At 52.0% G+C, this 24,159-nt stretch overlaps 3 protein-coding genes and 1 long non-coding RNA gene across 5 annotated transcripts; all 4 read left to right on the top strand.

Moving 5' to 3' along the window:
• The first annotated feature begins 313 nt into the window (after nt 1-313).
• Nucleotides 314-13,852, top strand: SFPQ (splicing factor proline and glutamine rich). Of its 2 annotated transcripts, none has more exons than XM_088531063.1 (10): nt 314-1,031; nt 1,247-1,435; nt 1,526-1,827; nt 1,964-2,059; nt 3,383-3,579; nt 3,862-3,946; nt 4,218-4,335; nt 4,571-4,619; nt 4,699-4,820; nt 13,815-13,852. In XM_088531063.1, exons 1-10 carry the CDS (start codon nt 390-392, stop codon nt 13,833-13,835), a joined length of 1,821 nt encoding a protein of 606 aa, XP_088387189.1. In that variant the 5' UTR covers nt 314-389; the 3' UTR covers nt 13,836-13,852. The 2 variants fall into 2 exon arrangements, with proteins under 2 accessions (XP_088387189.1, XP_088387188.1); XM_088531062.1 differs by lacking the exon at nt 13,815-13,852 and adding an exon at nt 7,468-10,924.
• A 273-nt stretch (nt 13,853-14,125) lies between these two features.
• LOC148593396 (uncharacterized) lies at nt 14,126-14,679 on the top strand. The gene is made up of 2 exons (XR_015913724.1): nt 14,126-14,215; nt 14,649-14,679. It is a non-coding gene; the product is annotated as an uncharacterized LOC148593396 (long non-coding RNA).
• Nucleotides 14,680-16,937: 2,258 nt separating this feature from the next.
• Nucleotides 16,938-17,534, top strand: TMEM35B (transmembrane protein 35B). Its single transcript, XM_088531002.1, has 3 exons — nt 16,938-17,052; nt 17,136-17,316; nt 17,392-17,534. Exons 1-3 carry the CDS (start codon nt 16,945-16,947, stop codon nt 17,520-17,522), a joined length of 420 nt encoding a protein of 139 aa, XP_088387128.1. The 5' UTR covers nt 16,938-16,944; the 3' UTR covers nt 17,523-17,534.
• Nucleotides 17,535-18,617: 1,083 nt separating this feature from the next.
• On the top strand, nt 18,618-19,592 carry LOC148593398 (platelet-activating factor receptor-like). Its single transcript, XM_088530967.1, has one exon. It carries the CDS (start codon nt 18,618-18,620, stop codon nt 19,590-19,592), a length of 975 nt encoding a protein of 324 aa, XP_088387093.1.
• Nucleotides 19,593-24,159: the final 4,567 nt, after the last annotated feature.

The following is a 24,159-nucleotide window of genomic DNA, read 5'->3' on the forward strand; positions in this document are numbered from 1 at the left end:
CGCGTGACTGACGTCGCGGCCAGCCAATCGCGAGCCACCATTCCTTCGCGACCTCGCCTCCCGCCGATCAAACTGCCCAATCAGCAAGCGCGAGGGTAACGGCTCGTCCCGAGCAGACGTCGGCCGTCAAACGAGCCAATGAGCGGAGAGCGAGTTCCCTACCAATGCGCTCAAAGACCTCGCGAATGGAGGTCCGCTATTGGCCGGTCCGGCCATGGCTCACGGCCGCGCCGTCCGGCGGTTGGCTAGCGGGGCGCGGGGGGCGGGTTCCGGGGGCGGGGAAGCTACATAAGGGGCGGACAAAGGCGGCGGCGAGGCCGTTCAGCTCGCCGCCATTTTGCGCAGCGAGTCCGAGGAGCAGCAGCCGCCGGACGCCTCCTTGCTCCACCATGTCGCGGGATCGGTTCCGTAGCCGTGGCGGCGGGGGCGGCGGCTTCCACCGGCGCGGGGGCGGCGGCGGCCGCGGGGGACCCAACCACGATTTCCGCTCGCCGCCGCCCGGCATGGGCATGGGCCAGAACCGCGGCCCCATGGGGGGCGGCCCGCCGGGCCCGGGCGGCCCGCCGGGCGGCGGCCCCAAGCCCGAGCCCCCCAAGCCGCCCGCTTCCACCTCCGCTCCGCCTTCCTCGTCGTCCTCCGCCGCCGCTACCACGGCGGGGCCCGCCGGCGGCCAGGCCGGCCCGGGGGCGCCGCCGCCGTCCGCGCTGCCATCGGGGCAGGGCCCGCAGCAGCAGGCGCAGGGCTCCGCGCCCCCCTCGACGCCCTCCGGCCCCGGAGGGCAGCAGCAGTCGCAGCCGAAGCCGAGCCCTAGCCCCGCTCCCACGGGCGGCCCCAAGAAGGGGCAAGGACAGTCTCCCGGCGGCGGGCCCAAGGGCCCGGGCGGCCCCCCGCAGGGTCCAGGCGGGCCGCACAAGGGCGGCCCGGGGCACCGCGGCGGCCCGGGCGGGGAGCCGCGCGGCCGCGGGCAGCAGCACCAGGGACAGCAGAGCCTCTCGGCGCAGCAGGGCCCGGGCGAGAAGCTCTCGGACGAGGTGAGTCACGGCGCCGCCTCTGCCCCCCGGCCCCGAGCGACAAGATGGCGGCGGTGCAGCCGGGCTGGCGGCGCCGCGCGCGCCCGCCGCCATCTTGAGGGGAGGAGCGCGCGGGGCGCGAGCCCGGGGGAGGCCGCGCCGGGAGCCGGTGTCCGCGCGCGGGGAGGCCTCGCCGTGCGCCGCCGTCTTGCTGGAGCCGCTCCCTTTCCTCCTAGGGCTTTAAAGCAAACCTGTCCCTTCTGAGGCGGCCCGGGGAGAAGACCTATACTCAGCGCTGCCGCTTGTTTGTTGGCAATTTGCCCGCTGATATCACGGACGAGGACTTCAAAAGACTGTTCGCCAAATATGGGGAGCCGGGCGAGGTGTTCATCAATAAGGGAAAAGGATTTGGTTTCATTAAGTTGGTAGGTTTTCATATCGTACATACATGTAATTCTTGCAAAATAGCAAATTACAATTGAATTCCTCTAAAACGGATCTTAAACTTTCCTCAGGAATCCAGAGCTCTTGCAGAAATTGCAAAAGCAGAACTGGATGATACCCCCATGAGGGGTCGACAGCTCCGTGTCCGATTTGCCACGCATGCTGCTGCTCTTTCAGTGCGTAATCTTTCACCCTATGTGTCCAACGAGTTATTGGAAGAAGCTTTTTCCCAGTTTGGTCCAGTGGAAAGAGCTGTTGTGATTGTGGATGATCGAGGCAGATCAACAGGAAAAGGCATTGTTGAATTTGCATCAAAGCCAGCTGCAAGAAAAGCATTTGAACGGTGTACCGAAGGAGTGTTTTTGTTGACAACGTAAGTGTGCTGCTTTTCTTTAGGATTCTGTGAGTAACTTACGAATCTTAAACCGAATGAAGCTGTCATTTCCTTACTGCTTCTCAGAATGGAGGTTTAACTTGGAAAATATAATAATATGTATATTTTTGTTCAGCACTCCCAGGCCAGTTATTGTAGAACCGCTGGAGCAACTGGATGATGAAGACGGTCTTCCAGAAAAGCTTGCTCAGAAGAATCCGATGTATCAAAAGTAGGCACTATCCTTTGATGTAAAGATGATAGATAGGTGCTAGTATATTTTTCCTGCCTGAAAGAGTTAATTATTCAGAAATGAGCTATGAATTTAGAATCCTGTACTTCTCAATTCTTGATTTTGGTTGTGGTTGTGTTTTAGGTAACTTGACATTCTTAGTTGCTCTCCGTTAATTTGTGAAATGTTATTTTTGATTAGTATGCTCACCTTGCATTGAAGAGTTTCTATGCTGTATTGCAAAGAGTAACAGTAAAGCATAATTACCCAGCACAGTATTTTTCTGTTGGGAAATGTAGAAACCTGCCCATGCAACTCTGGAAAATTGGACTTCCAACTCACTGCTTACCTAGTACTGAAAACTGTTACCTCCTTTAAAGATGAGGCATGTGCCATGTTAATGCTTCTCTAAGGAGTCAAGAATTTGTACAAATTGTATGAAAGGAAAAATAAAATACAATATTAAGTGGTACTATGACTGAAAACTAAAGCATGAATTTGGCTGCTTAGTGGATACGAGAAGGGAATGGTAGGTCTGGGTCTGTAGGAGTCTCTAGTGCTAGTATCATGCTAAGCTCTTGTGCCCTGAGTCTGTTTGTGCTAGAAATGTATATTACGCGTTGCAAAAAGGAGTAAAGGGGGAAGAGCCTGAGAGTCTTCTTTGTGTAATGAAATATTCAAAATTTGCTGTGGTCAGAAATGTTAACGGTTTTGAGACAATGTCTTCAAAAGTAACGTGTTTTTTTAACGTTTAAATACTAGTGGATAAACTATTTCAAAATCTTCTAGTTTTGTTCTAGCAGCTATTGAAACTTAGATTCCACTTTCTTTACAAGCCTTGTAAAGGCAGTAATGACTTTTTTAAGGTGATTTGAAGAAAACATTAATGGCTTTTTAATGATGACTTTGGGTGAGTCATAATTGAAAAACTTGTCCCTGCTGAATAGCTGTACTTAACTCTGGCAACATCTGTGTTTTGTCTCTGGCTGTTGCTTATAGTGGAATATTTAGAATTTAAATTTTAAAGGAGCAGGATAAACAAGCAGTGATAGCAGAAGCTGACAGATTTGTTACTGAAGCAGTTAGGCAGAACTCTTCTTATTTGTTTCTTGTAGTTCTTGAAAGAATTTATATTAAATGTTTGAATCCATGCAGGAGACTTTCACTGTTCTGTCACAGCAAGGTTTATATCACATGGCTTGGAAAAATATTTAGAGTTGCTTTGATGTTCCCTAGTAATTCTTCCTAGTTTAGGCTGTGATCTTAAATTGACCTTCAGTTTCCAGCCTTATGCAGCTTGAATTAAGATTATTTTTTCTGCAGGGAAAGAGAGACTCCTCCCCGTTTTGCTCAGCCTGGCAGTTTTGAATTTGAATATTCCCAGAGGTGGAAATCTTTAGATGAAATGGAAAAGCAGCAGAGAGAACAAGTGGCAAAAAACATGAAAGATGCCAAGGACAAACTTGAAAGTGAGATGGAAGATGCTTATCATGAACATCAGGCAAACCTCCTGCGTCAAGGTAATTGGTTCTGAATTTTATTCCATTAGCTTAAGTGTATGTCTGATGGCTTCATGAATAAATTCCTGCAATGTCCTACTAAAAAAAAAATGTCCCTCTGTAAGTTAAGTTAAAAGGCAACTGAGAAACTAAAGTGGAATGTTGTTACTTAAAATCGTGCAGAAAAGACATGCTGAAAGAAGGTGCTTATCGTAGTGTGAATGAAGTGGATCCATTTCAGCTATGAGCTTAAGCTGGGAAGGGAGCTTGTGAAACCACTTCTGACAAGTTTAATTTCTGTAGACCTTATGAGACGTCAGGAAGAGCTGAGGCGTATGGAAGAACTCCATAATCAGGAAATGCAGAAACGCAAGGAAATTCAGCTGAGGTTGGTTTGACTTTCATACTATTTTCATCTGTTTTCTTTGTGTATATCTTCAAAGACGCATTTTCTCTTTTGGTTTGCTTATGTGAAATGGAACTGCAGCGGCAGCTTTTCTTTGCGTATTTTAGCTTTTTGTCCCTCTGAAGTGTTAGGATTCGCTAGCTTGTAGAACCCAGGCTGAATACTAAGTGGTTTCTTAGGGTGTAAGCGATGCTTATTAGATGTTGAATGTGCTAGTTTCTGTTGAGACTTAACAGCCTTTTGCAATAATCAGGCAGGAGGAAGAGCGTCGCAGACGGGAGGAGGAGATGATGATACGTCAGCGAGAAATGGAAGAACAAATGAGAAGACAGAGGGAAGAGAATTATAGTAGAATGGGTTACATGGATCCAGTAAGTGAAATCGTGATATTTCCGGGACTGTTTGTTACCATGTTCAGAGATTTTTTTCAGATTTTTGATATGTTTTCAAAATTTAATGCATTTTGCTTCCCTTCCGTTAGGTAATGTGATTTCTCTGTGCATGTAGGTAAAACAATAGTAATTGGCTGTATAGTTGCTTTATCTCCTGGAAGGTATAGATTACCTTAATTGGTTCCCCATACTGAAGGTTGTTTCCTCTATGCAGAGAGAGAGAGACATGAGAATGGGTGGTGCCACCACAATGAACATGGGAGGTAAAGAATCTTTTAATAACAACTTTATGTGATTAACTTAAAAATTGTCAGAGTATGATTATGTATTTTTCTTTCTTAGATCCTTATGCTTCTGCAGCCCAGAAATTTCCACCTCTCGGAGGTGGTGGCGGCATAGGTTATGAAGCTAATCCAGGAGTTGGCCAAGCAGCCATGAGTGGTTCTATGATGGGAAGTGACATGGTAACGTATCCTGTGGTGGCTTTAGTTTAGCACAAGGAAAATGTTGCAGTTGGGAATTGAGTTTCTTTACTGGTATTTGGATGGTTGCGTAAACTTCTTTTCTTATTGCTGACTTCTTGTCAGGTATTTAATGTGAAGGACTAGTTTGGTGATATGTAGTGCTAGTTTAGTTCTTAACCATTATGGTAGTTTATGGAAGTTGCTTGCAAGCCAGTTCAAATGTGCTGTTAAGCATATTTGCAGTTAACTGATTTTATTGGTGTTTGGAATTTCTGCATCACAGTTAGGCTTGGAAGGATTTTTCATGAATCAGTTTTTCAAAATACAATTTAAAATTGCATTTCTTATACAGTTAGAGGACTTTGCAAATTGCAGAATTAAGAACTATTACATAATTATGTATTTTAAGTAATTTGGCATTCTGTATTTATGATCAGGTGTGAGACCTTTGTTCTCCTTTTCAGAGTATAACATTACATTTGTTCCTTCCAAGCCTAGGTGGAGTTGATGCACTTTGGTATGGATATGTTGTTAATTCCAAATCTGTACTCATGTTTATTTAGGCAGGAGATTAAGTAATGAATGGTAAACAGCATATTGGTTATTCTGTATGCTGATGTTTGCCATAGAAGAGCAGAAATGCTTTTCTAGCTTTAGCATATTCCCGTGCTCCTTGACTGCAGCCATTTGGTGGTTCCTATCTTACACAGGGATGATAGCTTGTTCTTACTTGCTGTTCCCCCCTTGTTGGACATGACTGCAGGTAGAATTTCTTAAAGTACTGCATATCTCTTGAGTAGAGGTATGTTTCCAAACAGTACATTTTTGGCACACTATGTGAAAGGGCTTTGAACCTGCTTGGTGTTATCACACTGAAGCAATACCGAAAGATTAAAGAAATCCTTAATGGGTAGGATGGAAATCTGTTGGTTCAGGTCGTGATTACTAGTGTGCTTCCACCCTCCTTATAAAGGGTGTATTCTCTGTGGCACAAGCTGAAGCAAATGATTTTTGGGTGGGATTAGGCCTCTGACTTAATGTTGTGAGCTACCATAGTAGCTTGTATCTTCTGCTTTTATGAGAACCATATCTTTGGAGTCATAACTTTGCAGAGCATCACTGATTCAGTAGAGAGTGCCGGTGGCCTTAATGTATCTACAATCTACTGATGATATATGTAAGCAGTTCATAAGCTTCCAGTGAACAGCTAGGCAGTCTGTGGTGAATGGTGTGTACGTTTTTTCTCCTTATAAAATTGATGGTACAGGTGCATGCTGAACTTGTGTAAACCTGAAAATGTGATATGGTCAAAATAGGTGACAGTAAGATGGTTTAACTGTCTTGAGTTTCGTAGGATGGGGATCTCTGCTCCACAGTACTGTCTCAGTTACTGAGCTTTAAAAAGAGCAGACAGACAAGTTTTCATGAAGTAATATTGCTGCAGTTCCTTTCTCGGAAGGATGGAAGTTAATTTTTGGAAGCCACGAACTTGGAGGTGTGAATTACTACAGTTGCAGATACCTTTTGTAACAAACTGAACCTACTACCATTGTTCTGTTACTCAGTAGCGGAAGACTTGCTTGAAATGAAAGTTGAAAGCAATCTTTGACTTTATAATTTGTCAGTTTTGTAGATCAAATGCTGATCACATCTACTGATACAGTAACTGAATGAAGTACATGCAATTACAGAGGTATTAGTAAAGATATCTGGAGTCCCTGCTTTATTGCAGGGTAATCTAGCTTTTATATCTCAGTATATGAAGCCTTTCAATGCTCTAAGGTTCTAGTGAATTTTCCAAGAGCGTGTGATGAAGGTGGGGTGGGAAGGGAGATAATTACTGGATACACACAAGCCTTTGTGCATAGTTCCAGCTTGGAACACTGAAAATGTAGTTCTTTGAACATATTTTGCATATTATGCAGGAGCAATTCTGAAGTACATGGGACTTAATGCAAGCTTTTTTTGATGCAGCAATTGTTGCGCTGGTTAGGTAAATCACTGGTCGTTAGCTTTTCATATTTTTTTCTTCTTGTAATCCAGTAGTGCTCACAGTCACTTTCGATTACTACTTAAGGCCTCTGCAGTTTAGTCAGCAGACTGTAGTCTTAACCCCATCTTGAAAAGCACATGGTCTCTGTTGCAGCACATGCCATTAACTGGTGAGTAGGCATTCTGTTTACAGTGACATTTTCTGAATGTCAGCTCATACTTCAGTGACCTGAACTTGCTGTCTCTGGCTAGGCTTTCTGGGAAACGGCAGTGATGTAAGCTAAAATTTTACTGCACTAAAGGTGAGAAGTTTGCAAGCTATTTGCGTTAACTTGGTTGACAATTGCTAGAGATCAATGTGAAAAGTTGTTAATTCACATCTGCACTAATGCTTACATTTCTAGCACTGCAGGGAGGATCTGTTCTTTGTAACAGATGTATGAGAATGCATCAAGTGGGAACATACCTCAAGGCATGTATTACAATAAACTAATTTTTAAATTACCCTTTTTTCCTTTCTATGTTCCCGGTACCTGTGGATCGGCTCAATGGTGATTGTATCGACGAACCTTGACTACGGAACCTTCTAAAAATATATACTTAACACACATGGACATCAACTACATATAATGAACTGTTAATTCTGTTCCAATAGCGTCCTGAACGCTTTGGGCAGGGAGGTGCGGGGCCTGTGGGTGGCCAGGGTCCTAGAGGAATGGGGCCTGGAACGCCAGCAGGATATGGTAGAGGGAGAGAAGAATATGAAGGCCCAAACAAAAAGCCCCGATTTTAGATGTGACCTGTAGTTTCATTCCAGTTTGTTTTTGTCTGTCTTGTTTAGACACCAACTTTTAAATTCTTGCATTTTAGTAAGAAAGCTACGTTTTTATGGATGTTAGAAACTTACTGACCTAATATTTGTAAGTGGTCTGTTTGGGCAAGTACAATTTAATTATGTAATGCAGTGTTTCAAGACAAATTTAGCTGTTTTTTTGATGTATAACGTCCCTAACTTGATGGCAGTGTACCTTGTGCCACTGAACTCCCAAAGTGTACCAACTTTTTTTTACTGTGCTTCAAATAAATAGAATACTAAATGTAGTAATTCTTCTTGCCATTCGTGGTTAAAAACATGAGGCTAAATACCACACCTTCAGCAGTAAACCAAATGAGTCTTGCAATTGAGGTCAAATTAGACCAGGGTGTGGAAAACTAGTGGAGAGAGATCTGCTCTCATAATCCGCTGCCTCTAGCTTAATATGGGGTTTGAATAGTAGCCTAATTTTCCAGTATGTACAGTTCTTTGAGCATTAATCGTGCTGCAATAAGGAAGCAAATGGAAATCTTGCCAAGTGCTGTAAGATACCATAATGAAAGCTATACTGTAAGTGATGGTGCAGTCCTGTAAAGAATTTCAGGTTTTAGCCATGGATAATGGGTGGTGGGATGGTAGCACTTACCACCTTGGCATTTACTGCTTGAAATCTTCTAAAGACTTAAGCAGAAGACTAGAAATAGTTATTTTAATATAAATCCATAGAATGCCTTGTATTGACTGACTTCCTAATTAAAGGATTGTTAATGTGATATTTATCTGCTGTTAAGCTGCCTGAGATTACAGGATCTGGCCTTGTTCCGTATTGTATACTTAACTAAAGTTGCTTGGCAAAAAGACCAGAAGTGTTACTTAAACCAAATAGAGGAGAATCTGTTAATTTTATACTTTTAACTTGCTTATGTCCTCATGCTATTTGAGTGGACTACTTTGCATAGTTCAGAATTCAATTGTATTATTAAGGGTCTGTAGAAACTAGTCTTAAAATTTGTAGCTTGTGGGTAAATTCTAAAAAGCTGTATGCAAAATACAGAAATGAGTATTCTTGCACGATGGTTATTGCTACTTTATTATTGATGTTTGGAGAAAATGCATCAAAAGTAGTATTCAAATATGGAGTTTAATAGTTAATACTACACAGTACAAATAAACTCCCTTTAAGGCTCTCTTGTAGAAGATTGGATGAATTTGTTAGCTTACTGTCAGTTTCATTAAGTCCCAGAATTGCAAAATATTCTGGACTCATTGCTATAAGGTAGTGATTTTGCTTTTTTAATACACAGTACCAAATAAGCTGGGAACTTGACTTCCCAGCGTAAAATGCCTTGGTGTTATTGCAGGATACCTCAACCTGCTTAGCACGATGTAGGTAAACATAGTGTGGCTGTATCTTCACAAAATTCCCCAACGGCTGAGTATTCTGTGAATACCTTTTAATTTTCTGAGGATTTTCCATTCCTTGTGTTAAGCATTGGCTAATTCTAAATTCTGCGTTAAATTTTCTGTGGTTAAAACATTAGTGTCAGTTTGCAATTTCATAGAGTGTAGATGATCCCTCTTGAAGTACTCACTGTAAGTGCTGTTACTCTTTAAATGTAAAAATATTAGTATGTTGTGAAATGTTGATACCGTTGATACCAGGTAATGCTGACTTTGAATATGAAGTGCACAAAATAGTGACTCAGCTGGTTTGGTGAATGTTCCTATTTTCCCAGAAAAGCGTTGGGGGCAGATAAACATGCTACCACAATGAATTGCTACTCGGGAAACTGAAATGGCAGTTCCTGAGCTGCAGACCAAGTATTGGGGAGTCCTTATATTGGATGCTTAGTTAAAAAATCAGCAGTCCAGCTGCATTGGTAGGATTAAATGATGCATATGTTATCTGGAGGGTGTTCATGGGACACCCACAAAAGGTGGAGGTGTCTGAGATGGGGGATTCTGAACGTAAACATTACATTAATTTTTTTCAGTTTATTTTTCAGATTACATGTCATTCTTTATTAAAGAGATGCTGGTGCATATCCTAAAGTATGTTCTTTCATAGTTCTGTAACTTTGAAGAGTGAAGGATGCTGATGTCCTTGTACCTTACAAAGGTTGTCTTTTGGTACTCCAGTTTGTACGTAAGCTATGTTGCGAGGTATTAAAAATAGACTAGCTGCAAAACTGTGATTAGTAAATCTACTGAAAGATTTGGCAGTTTTTAAAACATTTGAAAGTTTGGTTAAATCTAGCCTGGTAGCTGCGTAAGCAGAATTTCTAAAACAAACAAGTTCTGCTTTGAGTTGTATGTATTAAACAGGTATATTATTAACTAGCCAACTTGATTTCAAGACCTTTTAAAGGTGGTGTCTTAAAAGCTGGCAAACATACCAATTTTAAAATCTGATAAAGTTGTTAAATGGGGGAGGTGAGACAGTAATGTTTCTTTGATATGTTCCTATGAGGTTTTGGTCCTTTTCATAAAATCAGATTTATAATTGAATCTTTTTTTAACTATTTGGCAAAGTGCTGGGTTGGTCAGACCCATTTTTGGATGGTCTGGATCACATAACATTTTTTATGGGGCTTGGAGGACATTGGCTGTTGCAACTTAGCTTGCTTTCACAAAATTGAGCCCATTTTAACAGTTATCTCTAAACTCTGCAGCATGTAGCAAGTGGTATCTTTATCTTCACACTTTCTTATAAATTAATACAGAATCTTATCTTTTGGTGTAGACACATCACACTAATTATATATTCAGCTGATGAAACTGAAACCGCTTTTGAGATTTTGTGGTATTTTTGTGGTAGAAAGAATTCTTGGCTTCTCCTTGGCAACCATTTACTGTGGCAGCAAATTTTTGCTGGAGTTTTTGAGACTGCAATTTACACTTAAAACTAGTGGCCTGCTACGTAACTGCACTTAGCCAGCATTTCTGCAGTTCATAACTGTGAGGAACGTAGTACCACAAATGGCAATGGACATTAGGACCCGGATGTAGTATTCCTGCTTGCTCCGAGATTCTCATTGCCGACTGCGTACAGGTAGGTAACAAGCAATATAATATAACTTGGTGACTTTCTGTGTAATCTTATACTGTGGGTATTCTGACATCACACTTCTGACTGTGGAATTACAGTGCAGCACTCTTCATACCTGTATGCTGAGCTTACATCAAAGCTGCGTGGCTTTCGGTTTTGAGCTTTGCCTTGTTCAGAATCAATAAGCAACTTACTGTGATTCTTAGATAAGTATTCAGACCCGATTCCTTTGTACATATTGACTCGGCTTGTGTGCATTTTTCTTAGTTACACTGTAACTAGATACTTTTGGAGCTCTGTGGGGAAGAGGGAGTGTGATCTTAACTCTTACAGGTGTTACTAGTGCCTAGAAAAGGACCGTTGAAACTTTCTGTAGTGGCAAAATGACCCATCCGCAGTGCTTCCTTTCGTAGAGTCTTGACTAAGCAGGAACTGCATTGATAATCACTGTTCTAGCCTTGCGTGAACTAAGTGGATAGTAACTTAAAGCCTGCTAATACAGTTAGCTTCAAGACCGATTTGAGTGTTTTTTTCAGGGCATATGAATGAGTGCTTAAATGAATATCCCCAAGAAGAGTTTCATAGAGCTTATTGCACACTTCAGTTGTTTTAATTAATCCTTGATTGACAGTCATATGTTCAGCTGCCTTTTTTGACAATACCGAGTTTCTATATTTCTGCCTCTAGTAGACACCTTGGTAGTTAATGTTGAGTTTAATTTTTCATCAGTCTTTGAGGGTGTAATTCTAAACTCTTCATTATAGAAATTCTGAATGTAGTTTTAGGATTAACATGCTTACCTTTCCAGACTCATAAATATGCTGATCTCCAGCTCTTTTATTAGCTCTTGAACCTGAATTTCAAGGTCCCTTGCTTCAGCACCTGATCTTGTCTGATGCTCAAGAATGTATTTTGAGGTGGTATAACATGTTTTCCCGGTCATTCTGCAAAGTTCTGCTTTGCATATTTGTTTCTGGTGTTACTGCCATTTTTGGATACTTCTGTATTATATTCCAGGAAGGACTCTGTAAACAGTTGATCTACTGGACAGTCTTGCCCCTGCCGTAGCTTTCTTTTCATGTTTCTTTGAAAACCTGAATTAGCATCTGCACCTTAACCTCAAGATCATAACAGCAGGTCTCTGGTTACACCACATGAGCGCAGCTGAATTCTAGCTAGTCCAGCAGTGACACCATTTGTCACAAAGTCAGCTTGTTTGTTTTGGTGATGGCTTAATCTTACCTGTGAATAGAATTCAGTAACAAAACTGGCAGCATGTGTACTGTCATACAGCAAAAATGAATTATTATAGTTATCTTTAAAGCAATGCTGAGATACCACCAGTTTTTCCAGTGTGCTCTGGTTATGTGACTTTACCTGCAAGAGTGTCGTGGAGGGGTTATTGGCGCATCTGCCTTGTTCTACATACTTGAACTAACAGGTTTTTGACACTCCTAGAGCAGCAATTTGTGACTGAACCATGGGTTTCATATTAGCTTTGATTATTTGCAGCAATGAAACTTGGTGTGGTAGATGACTTAAAAGCAAGTAGTCAATGTCTGCTCTAAGTCAGTCTGTAACAAGTGGGTACAAGAAATGACATTAAAGTGCTTGCATTGTGTTTCATCTTGATTTTCTCTCTGTGAAATACACTTTTTCTCCAAAGTTGATCTGAAGCTCAGAAGTGTGGTGTCAGAATACATATGCGTACCTGTTAGGCCCTCCGATCCAGATACTGGTGCTGTCAGGAGCGAGCACAGCATAGTGCGAATGGGGGCTTTACTGTAACATTAAGCATATACAAAGTCTTGATTTGCTTGCAGTTTTCCCCATAGCCAAACACTGAGGCCTGTGAGTAGTTTTAGGACTTGAGCAGTAATGGGGTTGCATGTCTGTTAATCATTGCCAGCTGCAGTGACATGATCAGGAAGGCCAGTGTTCTGTTACATTTTGTTAAATGAGGCTAAGTATGTTGGAAAGGAGGCATAAAAAGTACGCTGTTCTGGGTAATGACTTGGCTTCTTCCACTACTAGCAAGTTTGGAACCAGCTAATTAGCTTCAGATTTTTCTCACCATACCAGCTAGTGGGGTTCTTGAATAGCTGCTTACTGGAAAAGGATCAAAAAAAAAGGCAGGATTGGCCTTCTCCCACTTCTGTCATTGCTGCTAGATAATGATTGACAAGTTAGGACTTGGCTGTGCAATCCCGCAGTGGTCTGTGAATACCCCATCTCTAAATGTTGCTTCTGAACACCAGTACTGAAGAGCTAACTGGGGAGGTTGGGAGGAGTGTGGCTATAAGTGGATGATCCGGAGTGTTGAAAAAAATGCACAAAGATATAGTATCCCTTATGCATGGTGTTTGTTGCTATGGCATAGAAAACAAAACGTGCATCCTATCTCCTTCCTGCTCCCAAGGGCTAGGATAAACCCCAAGGGGTGTGGGTTTGAGACTAAACTTGAGCTTCTCCCTTTCTGGCCTGGGCAAATCCTATTGTGACCACGGTGTGATTGCTGCCCCACTAAAGGTGTGCAGAGAGCATTGTATTACTGCATCCCCAGTTGCTGACCATTGCAGTTTGCCCTCAGCCTAGCTAGAGTAAAAGGGTGGGTCTTAAAATCTCTTGCCTGGAGTAAAAGCAGACTGTTAATGATAATCTCTAGTGTCTTCCTTTGACTTGTGAAGCACTTTTAGGACCATTGAACTTGAGGGCTGCTAGGGATTGGGGACATTCCACTCATTCATCAAGGGGAAGGAAGAGGGCATTACCTCAGGAGACAATCTAGGGTAAAATAACCGAAATAGCTTGACAAAATTGTTACATACCTTCACATAAGGGATAGTATACCTCTGGCTGCAATCAAACTTCATTGTACTCAGACTGGTGATTTACGGTTTGTGCTCAGACAAGGTGCCATTCTTCAGTAAACTACTTGCATATTCTTTCACCTCTTTACAAGTGTTTAGGCTAGCCTATTTCTGCCCCTTATTCTTTCACCTAATATTTTGGAGTAATTTGTAAATTACCCCTCATAACTAATCAGTCCATGTATTTTAAAATCTTACTTCTAAGTTAGTTTTGAAATGGTCAGAATTTTCTGCGTATTATTCTAATAACTTCAATTGTTATCCTTTAGGTGAAGATGCAAGCTGAATGAAAACAGTGTGCCAATCTGTGGGAGGTGAGCATAATTTTCAACCCTTCATTTGTTCTGAGCAGGAGGAATAAAGGGCTTTGGGCTTTTCCTGGTCAGTCTCCAAGTAACATTGTTGTTGAATATTGAGAAATCACTGTTAGTAAATACATGTGGTACATAGAGTAGAATTTAATACTCTTACTAAGTAAGCTGTAGCCTTGGGTCCAGTCTTGCCCTGATACCTTGACAGCAGTGGCTCAGAAGTCTCTTGAGGTATGTTTGTACAAAAGAAAATCAAAATTATTAAAGATGTGACTTGTGAACCTTTCTCTAGTTCAGGACCTGAGCATGAGCACATCCAGCGTGATGTCCAGATAAACGTGGAGGGACCAGCATAACAAGTGAGTATCTAGTGTTCCTGATAAAGTTTTATGGCAGTGATTTCCTTAAGTGATTTATCAAAAAGATCCTGCCTGAAATTTTCCCTGGATTAATCTTGATTGATGTCAAACTTAATTTTTTTTTCTCTTGTAGTGTCAAGATATAACTATTGTTTGAGGCTTTCAGTGCTGCAACACCAGATAAATCCTTTCTTCTGAATATTATAGGTGGTTAAAGCTTTTTAAGTTCAAACACCATAAAAAAGTGGGGTACATGTGTCCCATGTACTTCTCATATGATAAGTCTGTAACAAGAAGTTAATGCTGGGGAATGCTTGACAAACCACATGGTCTTTACTCTGTGGTGTGCTGCCGCTCTGTTTCATGTCATTTTGTGTGAAATTTGGGGTGGCATTTTTAATATTCTTGCTGACTTTATGCTTTGCACTTGCAGAAGAAGATGGAGTCCAAATGCAGTGAAGAGGAGCAAGGAACATAATAGCATTTTTTAAAAATAAAATATTTATTTCTTAAAAATGACTTGTGTTTCATTTCAGAGTGTATTCAATGAGTAACTCAGCCATTTAGCATAGTGTGGTATGAGTGTATTGGAGAGACTGCCACAAATGAGGCTGTAGGAGGGGATGCCCAATGTGATGGGAGCAGTGATGCAATCCTGTGCTCTACTCTGACAAGTGCATGAAATATGTAACCACTCTAGCTAATAAATATATAACAAGGTTCCTCTTAAAAGCAAGTGACTTTATTTCTGCTGGGATTGCTCCATTTGCTCTCTCTTGTAGTTAAAATGCTCCACTTTTCAGTTTAAGTATATTCTTGACCAGCCATACGTGCTTTTACTTAATGACTGGAGCTTAATTTTTTTATAAACTATTCTTGCACCTAGGACACTCTTTTCTCCCCAAGCTTTTCTGGAAGTTAATGGGGCAAAGATGCATGAAATAGTTGAGATTCTTGAGGGTGTTTTTCAGACGGGTGCAGGGATGGAGCAGAGCTGAGCTGTGCTTTAGGCACCAGCCGTGACTGTACCGGGGTTTCTTCCAGAGTCCTGTTTGCTGCCCCCCGTGCTGCCGGGTGTTCTTGGAGAGCGCGGCGCTCCTGCAGACACTTGCGCTGTCAGGATGTGTTTGGATCGTGGCGAGTCGCCTGCTTCCCTATGGAAATGTCACTGCTTTCTAGGGGAGGGCAATGCGGCCTGTGAAAACGGGTGATAACGCTGCAGCTTGCTCTCTTGCTGCGGTTTGTGCACGGCTAATGCAGGCTTGCCTGCATGCTGCAAATCCCGTTACTGAGCAGTAATTTGTCTTAATTCTGTTTCCCTTGCACCTTCTACTGCATCCCCTATGAAACTGTTTAAACCTAAATGTGATTTTTAGCATTCAGAGTGATGGACTTAACCTCCTACAACTCCTTGTACAAGCAAATCACGTTTTACTTTCTCTATTAGAATTGTATGTGTTTGGGGGAAGAAGAATTGCAAAATACCTCATTTTTCCTTCAGTGTAGGCCATTAGTTATATCATCATCTGATGGATGACTAACATGAAGCATTTTTTTTCTTTGAGGCCTGGGCTCTATGCCAGGAGGGTTCTGCTTGCTGGCTGGTAGAGCTGATTACCTGTTTCTACCAAATGTTTCATTACTCTAAGTAGCTGCTGTATAAAAAAATCAGGCTGAGAGCAGCCCCAGATGATGCAGGCGGTGCCTGGAGCCCCATTCCAGCCCCGGGGCTGTGTTTATCTGCTGTAGCTTCCCCTGCTCTCTGCAGTGTCCCCTGTGGCTCTGCGCAGCCGCGGCAGCGCTTGGGCTCCGCACGTGCGGCTGTGTGGGGGGACACGGGCCTTTCCCAGCGCAGGGAGGGGAGCGCGGACCCTCGGTGCTGCAATGAAACAAGCTCAGGCAGCTCTAGGGAACGCAGGGGCCCGGATTCCTTGGTGGGAGATGGTGTCAGGATGGGAGGAGTGCCAAGGATAAATCCGCTATTCCACGAGAGGGGCCCAACCTCCTGCTGGGGCTGCAGGAGGAGCTCGCGGCTCTCCAGGGCCTGCCCGGCGCTGCTGCTGCCCCCCTGCAGCCCCCGCAGGACTCGCCAGGGCCGTGGCCTCCCCTGGAACTGGGAAAATCTTCCTGCTCTCTCCTGCTTTGCTGCCATTAGTGACCTTTCCGTCTGCTTTAGCCTGCCGGCCGAGCGCTGCAGCGCGGCCCTTGCTCCTGCGCAGCCTCCACGCGCAGCGGGGCCGGCCGTGACGCAGGCTGCGAGCGCAGGGCCGGGGAGCAGCCTTGGCCTGCGCTCCGCCAGGGCCTCGCGCTGCTCCCTGCAGCCACCGTGTCCTTAACCGCTTCCCTGGCCTGCGGCCATGGGGCGGCCCTGGGCACAGAGCCCTTCGCGGGCCGATGCCCCGCGCGTCCCCTGGCTCTGCGCAGGCTGCGCGTGCAGCCCCGGCCGTGAGCGATGCCCGCGGGGCAGGATGTGACCGCTGACCGCGGGTGGCCCCGCAGCTTCTTGCTGCGGACCCCGGGGCATCCCCAGCTCCCGCCGCAGCCCCGCGAGCCCCGGGGCACCCCCAGCTCCCGCCGCGAGCCCTGGGGCGGCCCCAGCTCCGCCCGCAGCCCCGCGAGCCCCGGGGCGGCCCCAGCTCCCGCCGCGCGCGGGGCCGGGCCGCGCCGCCTGGCCCCGCCCGGCCCGGCCCGGCTCGGCGCGGCGCGGCCCGTCCCGCCCCCGCGCGGCCATGGCGGCGGTGTTCGCCGCCCTCCGCTTCCTGCTCGGCGCCTTCTTCGCGCTCGCGGGCGCCGCGAAGCTCTCGGAGCAGCCCTGGCCCGAGCTGCACGGGCACATGGTGAGCGGGGCCGGGCGCGGGGCGGCGCGGGGCGCGCGGGGGGTCAGGGCCGCTCGCGCTGAGCCCCGGCGCTGCTCCCGCAGCGGGAGCAGTTCGGGCGCTTCGCCCGCGTCTTCCCGCTCAAGCAGTTCGGCTACGAGCCCGAGCCCGCGCGCTACCTGGAGGTGGTCGGCTGGGTTGAGCTCGTGGCCGGGCTGCTGCTGGCCGTGGGGCCGCAGCTCCTGCAGGAGATCAGCAACTTCGTGCTCTCCGTCGTCATGATCGGTGAGAGCGAGCGGCGCTGCCCGCGACGGGCCGCGGGTCCCCGCGGTGCCCTCACTGGCTCTGCCCCTCGCCCAGGTGCCATCTACACGCTGCTGGTGCTGAAGGAGCCCGTGGCCATGTGCGCCCCCGCCACCATCTGCCTCGGCCTCCTGCTGCTGCTCAACGTGCGGGCCCACATGGCCGCTGCCAAGCCCAAGTTCGAGTGACCCGCGGGGCTCGCGGGAAGCGCTGCCACCCCCCGAAACACCCCGGGGCATCGCTTGGTGCCAGGCACCCTGCGCCCCGCGCTGCACCCGCTTCTGCGCCCATGGGCCTTGCTGCCCGCAGCGGGGCCGGCTCTGTGCCCGGGGTCCCGCGCCGGCCGGGGCTGGCACCGCTCCACAGGGCTCTTGCATTTTTTAATAAAGCCTCTGTTTTCCACCTGTTGCCTCCCCTGCTTTATCGTGCCAGGAGTTCAGCCAGGTGCATTTCCCGGCCGAGAGCACAGCAAGGATGTGCTGTGGGGTGTCCCTAGTGCTGCTGTGCTTGGGAGACCGTGTTCCCAAGGAGCCATTGCCCGGACCTGCCTGCCTGGCCTGCAGCCACTCACGGACACAAACACCAAGGCAGCAGCAGGCAGGGGGGATCCTGGTGGCCCTGTCCCCTGTGCGGGGCCTGGGCTGCTGCTCCCCTGTTCCCACTGCTCCGGGCCGACAGAAGGAGGCAAATTCCTGCTTTGATCCTCGGGCCGCCCCCTCCTTTCCCCAGCTGCCGAGTGCCGAAACTTGACCCCACGCGGCGCCCGTGTGGCCTGGGGCGCCCCACGCTGCCGGCCTGGCCCCGGGTGCAGGATGAGTCGTTCGCACGCCGCCGGCTGCGGTGGGCGCCGCTCGCGCCGGGGCGACCGAGGGGCCCCTGGGCCCCTGTCCCCGGCGGTGGCAGCGGGGCGGCTCTGCAGGGGCTGAAAGGGGCCCTTGTTGGGGACATCCCACGGGAGCAGCTCGCGGAATGGGACAGGATGGCGGGGGCGGGCAGGGGCCTGGGCGCCGCCGCGGGGTCTTAGCGCGATCCCGCGCTGGGATCCGCGGTTAGGAACACGCACAGGTGCCCGCGCCGCCCCAGCTGCCCCTGGATTAGCCCTCGGCTGCCTCCCTGCGCCCTTTAAAGCCCGTGGGGACAGCGACAGCAGACGATTCGGAGCAGCGAGGAGGCGACACGGCCGCGGAGCAGCAGGTAGGGAGGAGCGCGGCCCCGCAGCCCGGCTCCCGCGGCCGCAGCCGAGCCGGGCGCCGCTTCCCGCTGACCCCGTGCTCCTTGCAGGGATGAACGTGTCGTCGCCAGGGCACAGGGCCGAGTGGGCGCCCAGGGACCCGCTGCAGTCGGTGCTGGTGCCCGCCGTGTACTGCGTGGTGCTGTGTGTGGGGCTGCCGGGCAACCTGGCGGCGCTGCTGGTCTTCCTGCGCAGCGGCAGGGTGAGGAAGGCCGTGCGCATCTACCTCGTCAACCTCACGCTGGCCGACATCCTCTTCAACCTCACGCTGCCCTTCTGGATCCCCTACTACCTGGCCGGTTGCGACTGGCGCCTCTCGGAGGCCTCTTGCCGTCTGGCCGGCGCCGCCTACTACGTGGCCACGTACAGCGCCGTGGCCTTCGTGGCGCTCATCAGCGTGGAGCGCCTGTGCGCGGTGCGGGCGGCGCGGTGGGCGCTGTGGCTGCGCGGGCGCCGCGGGGCCGCGCTCGCCTGTGCCCTGGCCTGGCTGCTGGGGCTGGGCTGCGCGGTGCCGGTGCTGACCGCGCGCCAGAGCTTCCCGGCGGGCGCCGGCCGCACCGAGTGCTTCGAGCAGCCCGGGCGGCAGCGCGGCTACGCCTACGCCATGGTGGCCTTCTTCACCACCGCCTTCCTGGTGGTGCTGGGCGCCTATGGCTGCATCGTGCGTGCGCTCGTGGCGCCCGCCGCCTCGGCGGGCTCGCACCGGCGGCAGGCGCGTGCCATGGTGCTGGGCCTGCTGCTGGTGTTCGCCGTGTGCGTGGCTCCCTACCACGTCACGCTGGCGCCCTGGGTGCGCAGCCGCGCGCGGGGCCGCGGGCCGCCGGCCGCGCTGGACGCGCTGCACACGCTCGGCGTGGTGCTGCTCAGCCTCAACAGCTGCCTCGACCCCCTCGTCTACTGCTTCGCCATCCGCCGCTTCCGCGCCAAGCTGGGCAGCGCCCTGCACGTGGCCACCCATTGCCGCCCGCCGCCGGCCCCCGCCGGGCCCCCGCGCGGAGCCCGCGCCTCCTCCGCCACCTCCTCGTAGCCGCCCGCGCTGCTGCCGCCGCCTCCGTGCGTCGCTGCAGCCGCCCGGCCACGCGGAGAAGGGGCTGGATGCCCCCAGGTGGGTTTGCCCCCCGGCATGGGGGGGTTGACCTGCTGCCTGCAGAGGCTGCAGGTAAGCGAGGAGTGGGGACGCGCTTGGGGGTGCGGGAGTCGGGCCCTTGCGGTGGGCCCTGTTCCGAGGGGCCCGGCCTCGCGCTGCCTCCTCCCTGCTTGCGATTAAAATGACCGAGGCGACTGCTGGCGAGTCTCTTTGATGGCGAGTCCCTTGGAGGCGCAGAGCTGGGCTCGGGGAGCTGGTGGGCATAGGGGAATCCCGGGGGTCTTGCTCCCTCCCCAGCTCCAAGGCTGCTCCTGCTGCTCCTGCCGTTCCAGAGCTGGCAGATTGGGAGGAGGCGGCGGAGCCGGGGGCGGCTGCGTGGGAGGGAGCTGGTGTTTTCCCAGCCCTGTCTCCTTTCTCCTGCCTCTGCAGCGAGGGGCCGTAGGGGATGCAGATGCGCAGGGGGTCTCACCCAGGGGTACAGGCTCCACATGCTCCATCCCTTGGCTCTGTTAAAGGGAGCAGGAGGAATTGCAGAGGAGGAGAAGGAAGAGGAGGAGGAGGGGAGCAGGTGTGCCCAGGGCTGTCGGCCCCATGGGAAAGGGGTTTCCAGAGGGGAACCCGCCTGCTCTGTGGTGCAGGGAGAGCCGGGTGCCGGCGCGGTGTGACACCGGGTGCAGGGGACTCCGCCGTGGCCGTGTCCTTGTGCTGGCTGCAGCAGCTCCTCCTGCAGCCACCCGGCCTCCCCGGGGCTGCGCGGCGGCTGAACATCCCCTGGCACCCGCTGTCCTGGGCCCCGCGCAGGGGCTGCCGCCATCGAGTCTTGGCAACGCGCAGGTGGCACCCACGGCCCTGGCTCTCCTGCTGGTGATGGATGGGGACCCGCGGGGCACTGGGCAAAAAGAGGGACAGGAGCGGGCGCGAGGGCCATCCGTAGCCTCCAGGACGTGGCCCGCGCCGCACCGCGCGTCTCCCCACCGCGGCGCAGAACGTTCACCACGTTACCATCCATCCCCGCGCTCCCAGCGGCCCGGCCGCGGCGGGGCAGAGCGCGGGGCAGCCCTGGGGCGCCGCGGGTCCCCCTGCCCGGCTGAGCCCCGAGCAACTCGTGACAGGCGGCGCTCGCCGCCCCCGCCCGCCGCGCGGGCAGGGGGTCCCGGTGCGGCGGGGCCGGGCCGGGAGGAGGCGGCAGAGCCGCAACGGAGCCATTTTGCATCCGCCGCCGCCGCCGCCCGCGCTCCGCGGAGGCTCCGCCGCCTCTCGGCTGCGCCGCGGCCGCGGGCGGCCCCGCTCCGCTCCCGCTGCACTGCGGGGCCGCCGCCGCCGCCGGAGCCCGGCCCGGGGCCCCCGAACCGAGCGGAGCCGCAGCGAGCGCGGCCGAGGCGAGCGGAGCCGTCGGGAGCCGCCCCGAGGAGGCGCCCGGAGGATGTAGCGGCGGCAGCGCGGTAAGAGGCGCCGCGACCGGGAGCACCGGGGCCGGGGGGGATCGGGGCTCCCGGGGCCGGAGGAGGGGACACATGAAGAGCCGGGGCGGGATCGGGGATGTCCTGCGGTCGCCCCCGCGCTGGGGCCGGGGGTGTCCGGGTCCCCCAGCGCCGGTTCCTGGGGCGCCTGGAGCCCCCCGGGGCAGACGCGCCCTGGGCTGGGCTGCAGCCCCGGCCGCCCCACGCAGCTGTGGGTCTTCCCCGGGAGGAGCCACGTTAATGCAGCCGTGGTTCTCCACGCAGGGCTGGGGCGGCTGCGGGAGCCGCAGCGGGGCAGGTGAGGGGCGCAGGGCCGGCTGCAGCGGGCGCAGGACACGCTGTGCAAGCGTGTGTGCATCCCGGCTGGGGAGTCCGTGGGTGCAGAGTGGCCGTGGGGTGCCTGGGCGCTCCCTGGTCTGCACTGCTGTGCTGGGCTGAGCTGCTCGTGATGGGGAGCCCTTGCAGGCTGCGAATAGATGGCAAAATGGGGCGTTTTCTCGGCCCAGAGCAGCCAGCGTGGGGCTGCTTGGGCACTTGGGCTGAGCCAGTTGGCACTGAGAGCGTCCATCTGTCCGTCTCCAGCCCTGGGACCAGCATGTGGCGCCTGCCCAGCAGGACACAGGTCCTCAGGGGCCTCCACGGCTCGTCTGGGTGTTGAAGGGCGAGCTGGGCCACGCGGGGCCGGGCACGGTGCGGCGCGGGGCAGGATCTGTCCCGCCACCTGGGCGCCTTTGGGAACCGCGCGTCGTCTCGCACCCGTCGCCGCCGGTGCCGCTGCGGGACGCGGCCGTGTCCCCTTGCGCCGTGATCGCCAGGGCCACGGGCTCCTGGCCTGGCTGCAGGTGTCCCAGCTAGAGCTGTCGTGGCTGTGGCCTCTCCATCCCGGCGGGGTGAGTCAGGCCTTGGTGCTGAGCCCTGGCTCCGAGGCTGCCCGAGTCTCGCTCCCGAGCAGCATTTTTGCCGAAAAAAATGCATTTTTTGTAAAAAAAAAAAAATATTGAAATTGCACATAGCAAGGGGATGGGAGTGGTGGCGTGGCCCAGCCTGGGGGTCCTTCCCTGGTGTGTGCACGGGGACTGCGCATGGGGGCTCCTCCGGCCTCCCGAGCACCCACTGCGCTGCTCCGACAGCAGCACCAGGCTCCAGATCCAGGTTTTACAAATGTCTGTCTCTGAATAAGCTGCACTGAAAGCCTGGATCCCAATGAGCCAGAAATTTGGATCTGGAGAAGGAGGCGACTCTTGCCCTTATTATCATTGCAGGCGAGACAAAAATCTGGATCTGAGTGAGATGAGGAGCCTGGAATTGGCCCTGGAGCCAAACGTGCAGCTCACGCTCCTTCTGCCCATAAAATTGGATTTCCCGAAATAGCCTGTTGAAGACCAAACCCAGGCGGGGACCGAATGACAGGTCGACAGGGGTGCGGAAACCCCTCCGTGATCCTGGCTGCCAGCTTCAGGACGCTGGCAATGAGCAGTAATAGTAATAACCGTGTCCTCGCCTGGGCGAGCGCGGAGCCGGGAGCTCAGAATAGCTCCGGCTGCTGCTCCCGTGCCCGCGCCGGCCGCGGGCACCGCGAAAGGCCCCGCGCCGGGCTGCCCTCGGCCCCTCACCGCTGCCTTGCTCTGCCGTCGCTGCCCTCCTCTCTTTTCCCTGCCTGCGGCGGGTTGTTAAATGCCGGATCCAGGCTGGTGGGATGTGGGAATGGGGGTTTTGACGGGTGGGTGGAAGGAGAGGGGGAGATTCCCGGCATGCGTGGATGGATGGCTGGCTGCATGGAGGCGGCAGCTGCATCCCGCGGTGCAGGGATGAGGAAAGCCCCTCCGTGAGCAGCGCGGCGGTGCCCGGCTGCAGCCGCTGGTGGGTGATGGACGGTCCCCCGGCGCCGGCCGCGCTGCAAGGTCACGGGCGGCCTTCCCAGAGCCAGAGCACGGATGCTCCCGGCATCTTCCCTGCTCCCGGCTGCTCCGAGAGGGAACCAACAGGTTGTGCTGCCGGCTCCTGGGCCCCGCATGAGGCAGAGCCCCCCTGGCCTGTGGTCCAGCAGATTAAGGAGAATTAATTTGTACTCTTGGTGTTCACCCGGCTCGGGGCGCAGTGCGGCCCGGGGCTCCCGCCCGCCAGCAGATGTGCTCCCGCATCTCCCCGTGTTGGCTCCTCTAAAACCTTCCCGAAATCCTAATTAGATTTTTCACTTCCCCCCCTCTCCATCTCACTCCTCCCCAAATGCTGGAGCTGGAAGGAGCCATGACATGGTTTCTAATCAGCCCCTGGATTCGTGTTTCCCTTGCTCTCCTGGAGAGGCTGTTGGAAGCCGCTGTGTGCGCTGCCAGGCTCGGGCTGCAGCTCTCTGGCCACAGCAGACCCGGCAGCTCCGTGTGCTCGCGGCAGCACCCAGGGGCCCTGCAGGAGCAAAGCACTGTCTGTAGCAGGGATCATGCAGGAACGCATTGACAGCATCCCAAAATCCTGCTGAAAGCGGCAGGTGTGGGAGCCAGGGGGGGAAAAGGGACCATTCCCTGAGGAAAACGGGTGCGGGGCTGCCGTTCCGCACACAGCCAAGGCACCGGCTTGGCTCTGTCTTGGAGGCAAAGCCTGTTTGGGCTCCTTCCCGGCACCGAGCCCCCTTCGGCAGCAAGTTGTGGCTGCGAGCACAGCCAGTGGCTGCAAACACTTCCCGGCTCTGCCAACCCCAATTAATACCCTGTGAATCACGATGCCGCCGGAAGAGCAGATGTTTGCGCCGTGGCTGCCAGCTCTCACCACTGCACCGAGGGGCTGCTTGGTCTTAACCCGACGGCTTGTGGAGCCGGGCGAGCCCGTCTGTCCATCCCTCCTTCCTGCCTGGGCAGGGAATTAGCTGGAGTTGCAGTGGGCAGAGCGGAGCTCGCGAACAGCCTGTCCGTGGGAGGATGGGGGTGCTGGAGCTGGAGCGCCGCGGGAGCTGGAGGCACCTGAACGGCTGCGGGGGGCCCTGCGCCACGGGGGGCTCCGGGGGTGCTGGAGAGCTTGGGATGCTGTGGGGGCACCAAGCGAGCTGGGGGTGC

Source organism: Tinamus guttatus, unplaced genomic scaffold (genome assembly GCF_059628265.1).
Source record: "Tinamus guttatus ecotype Peru unplaced genomic scaffold, ASM5962826v1 Tinamus_guttatus_pri_ptg000397l, whole genome shotgun sequence".
In the NCBI taxonomy this organism is placed as follows: Eukaryota; Metazoa; Chordata; class Aves; order Tinamiformes; family Tinamidae; genus Tinamus; species Tinamus guttatus.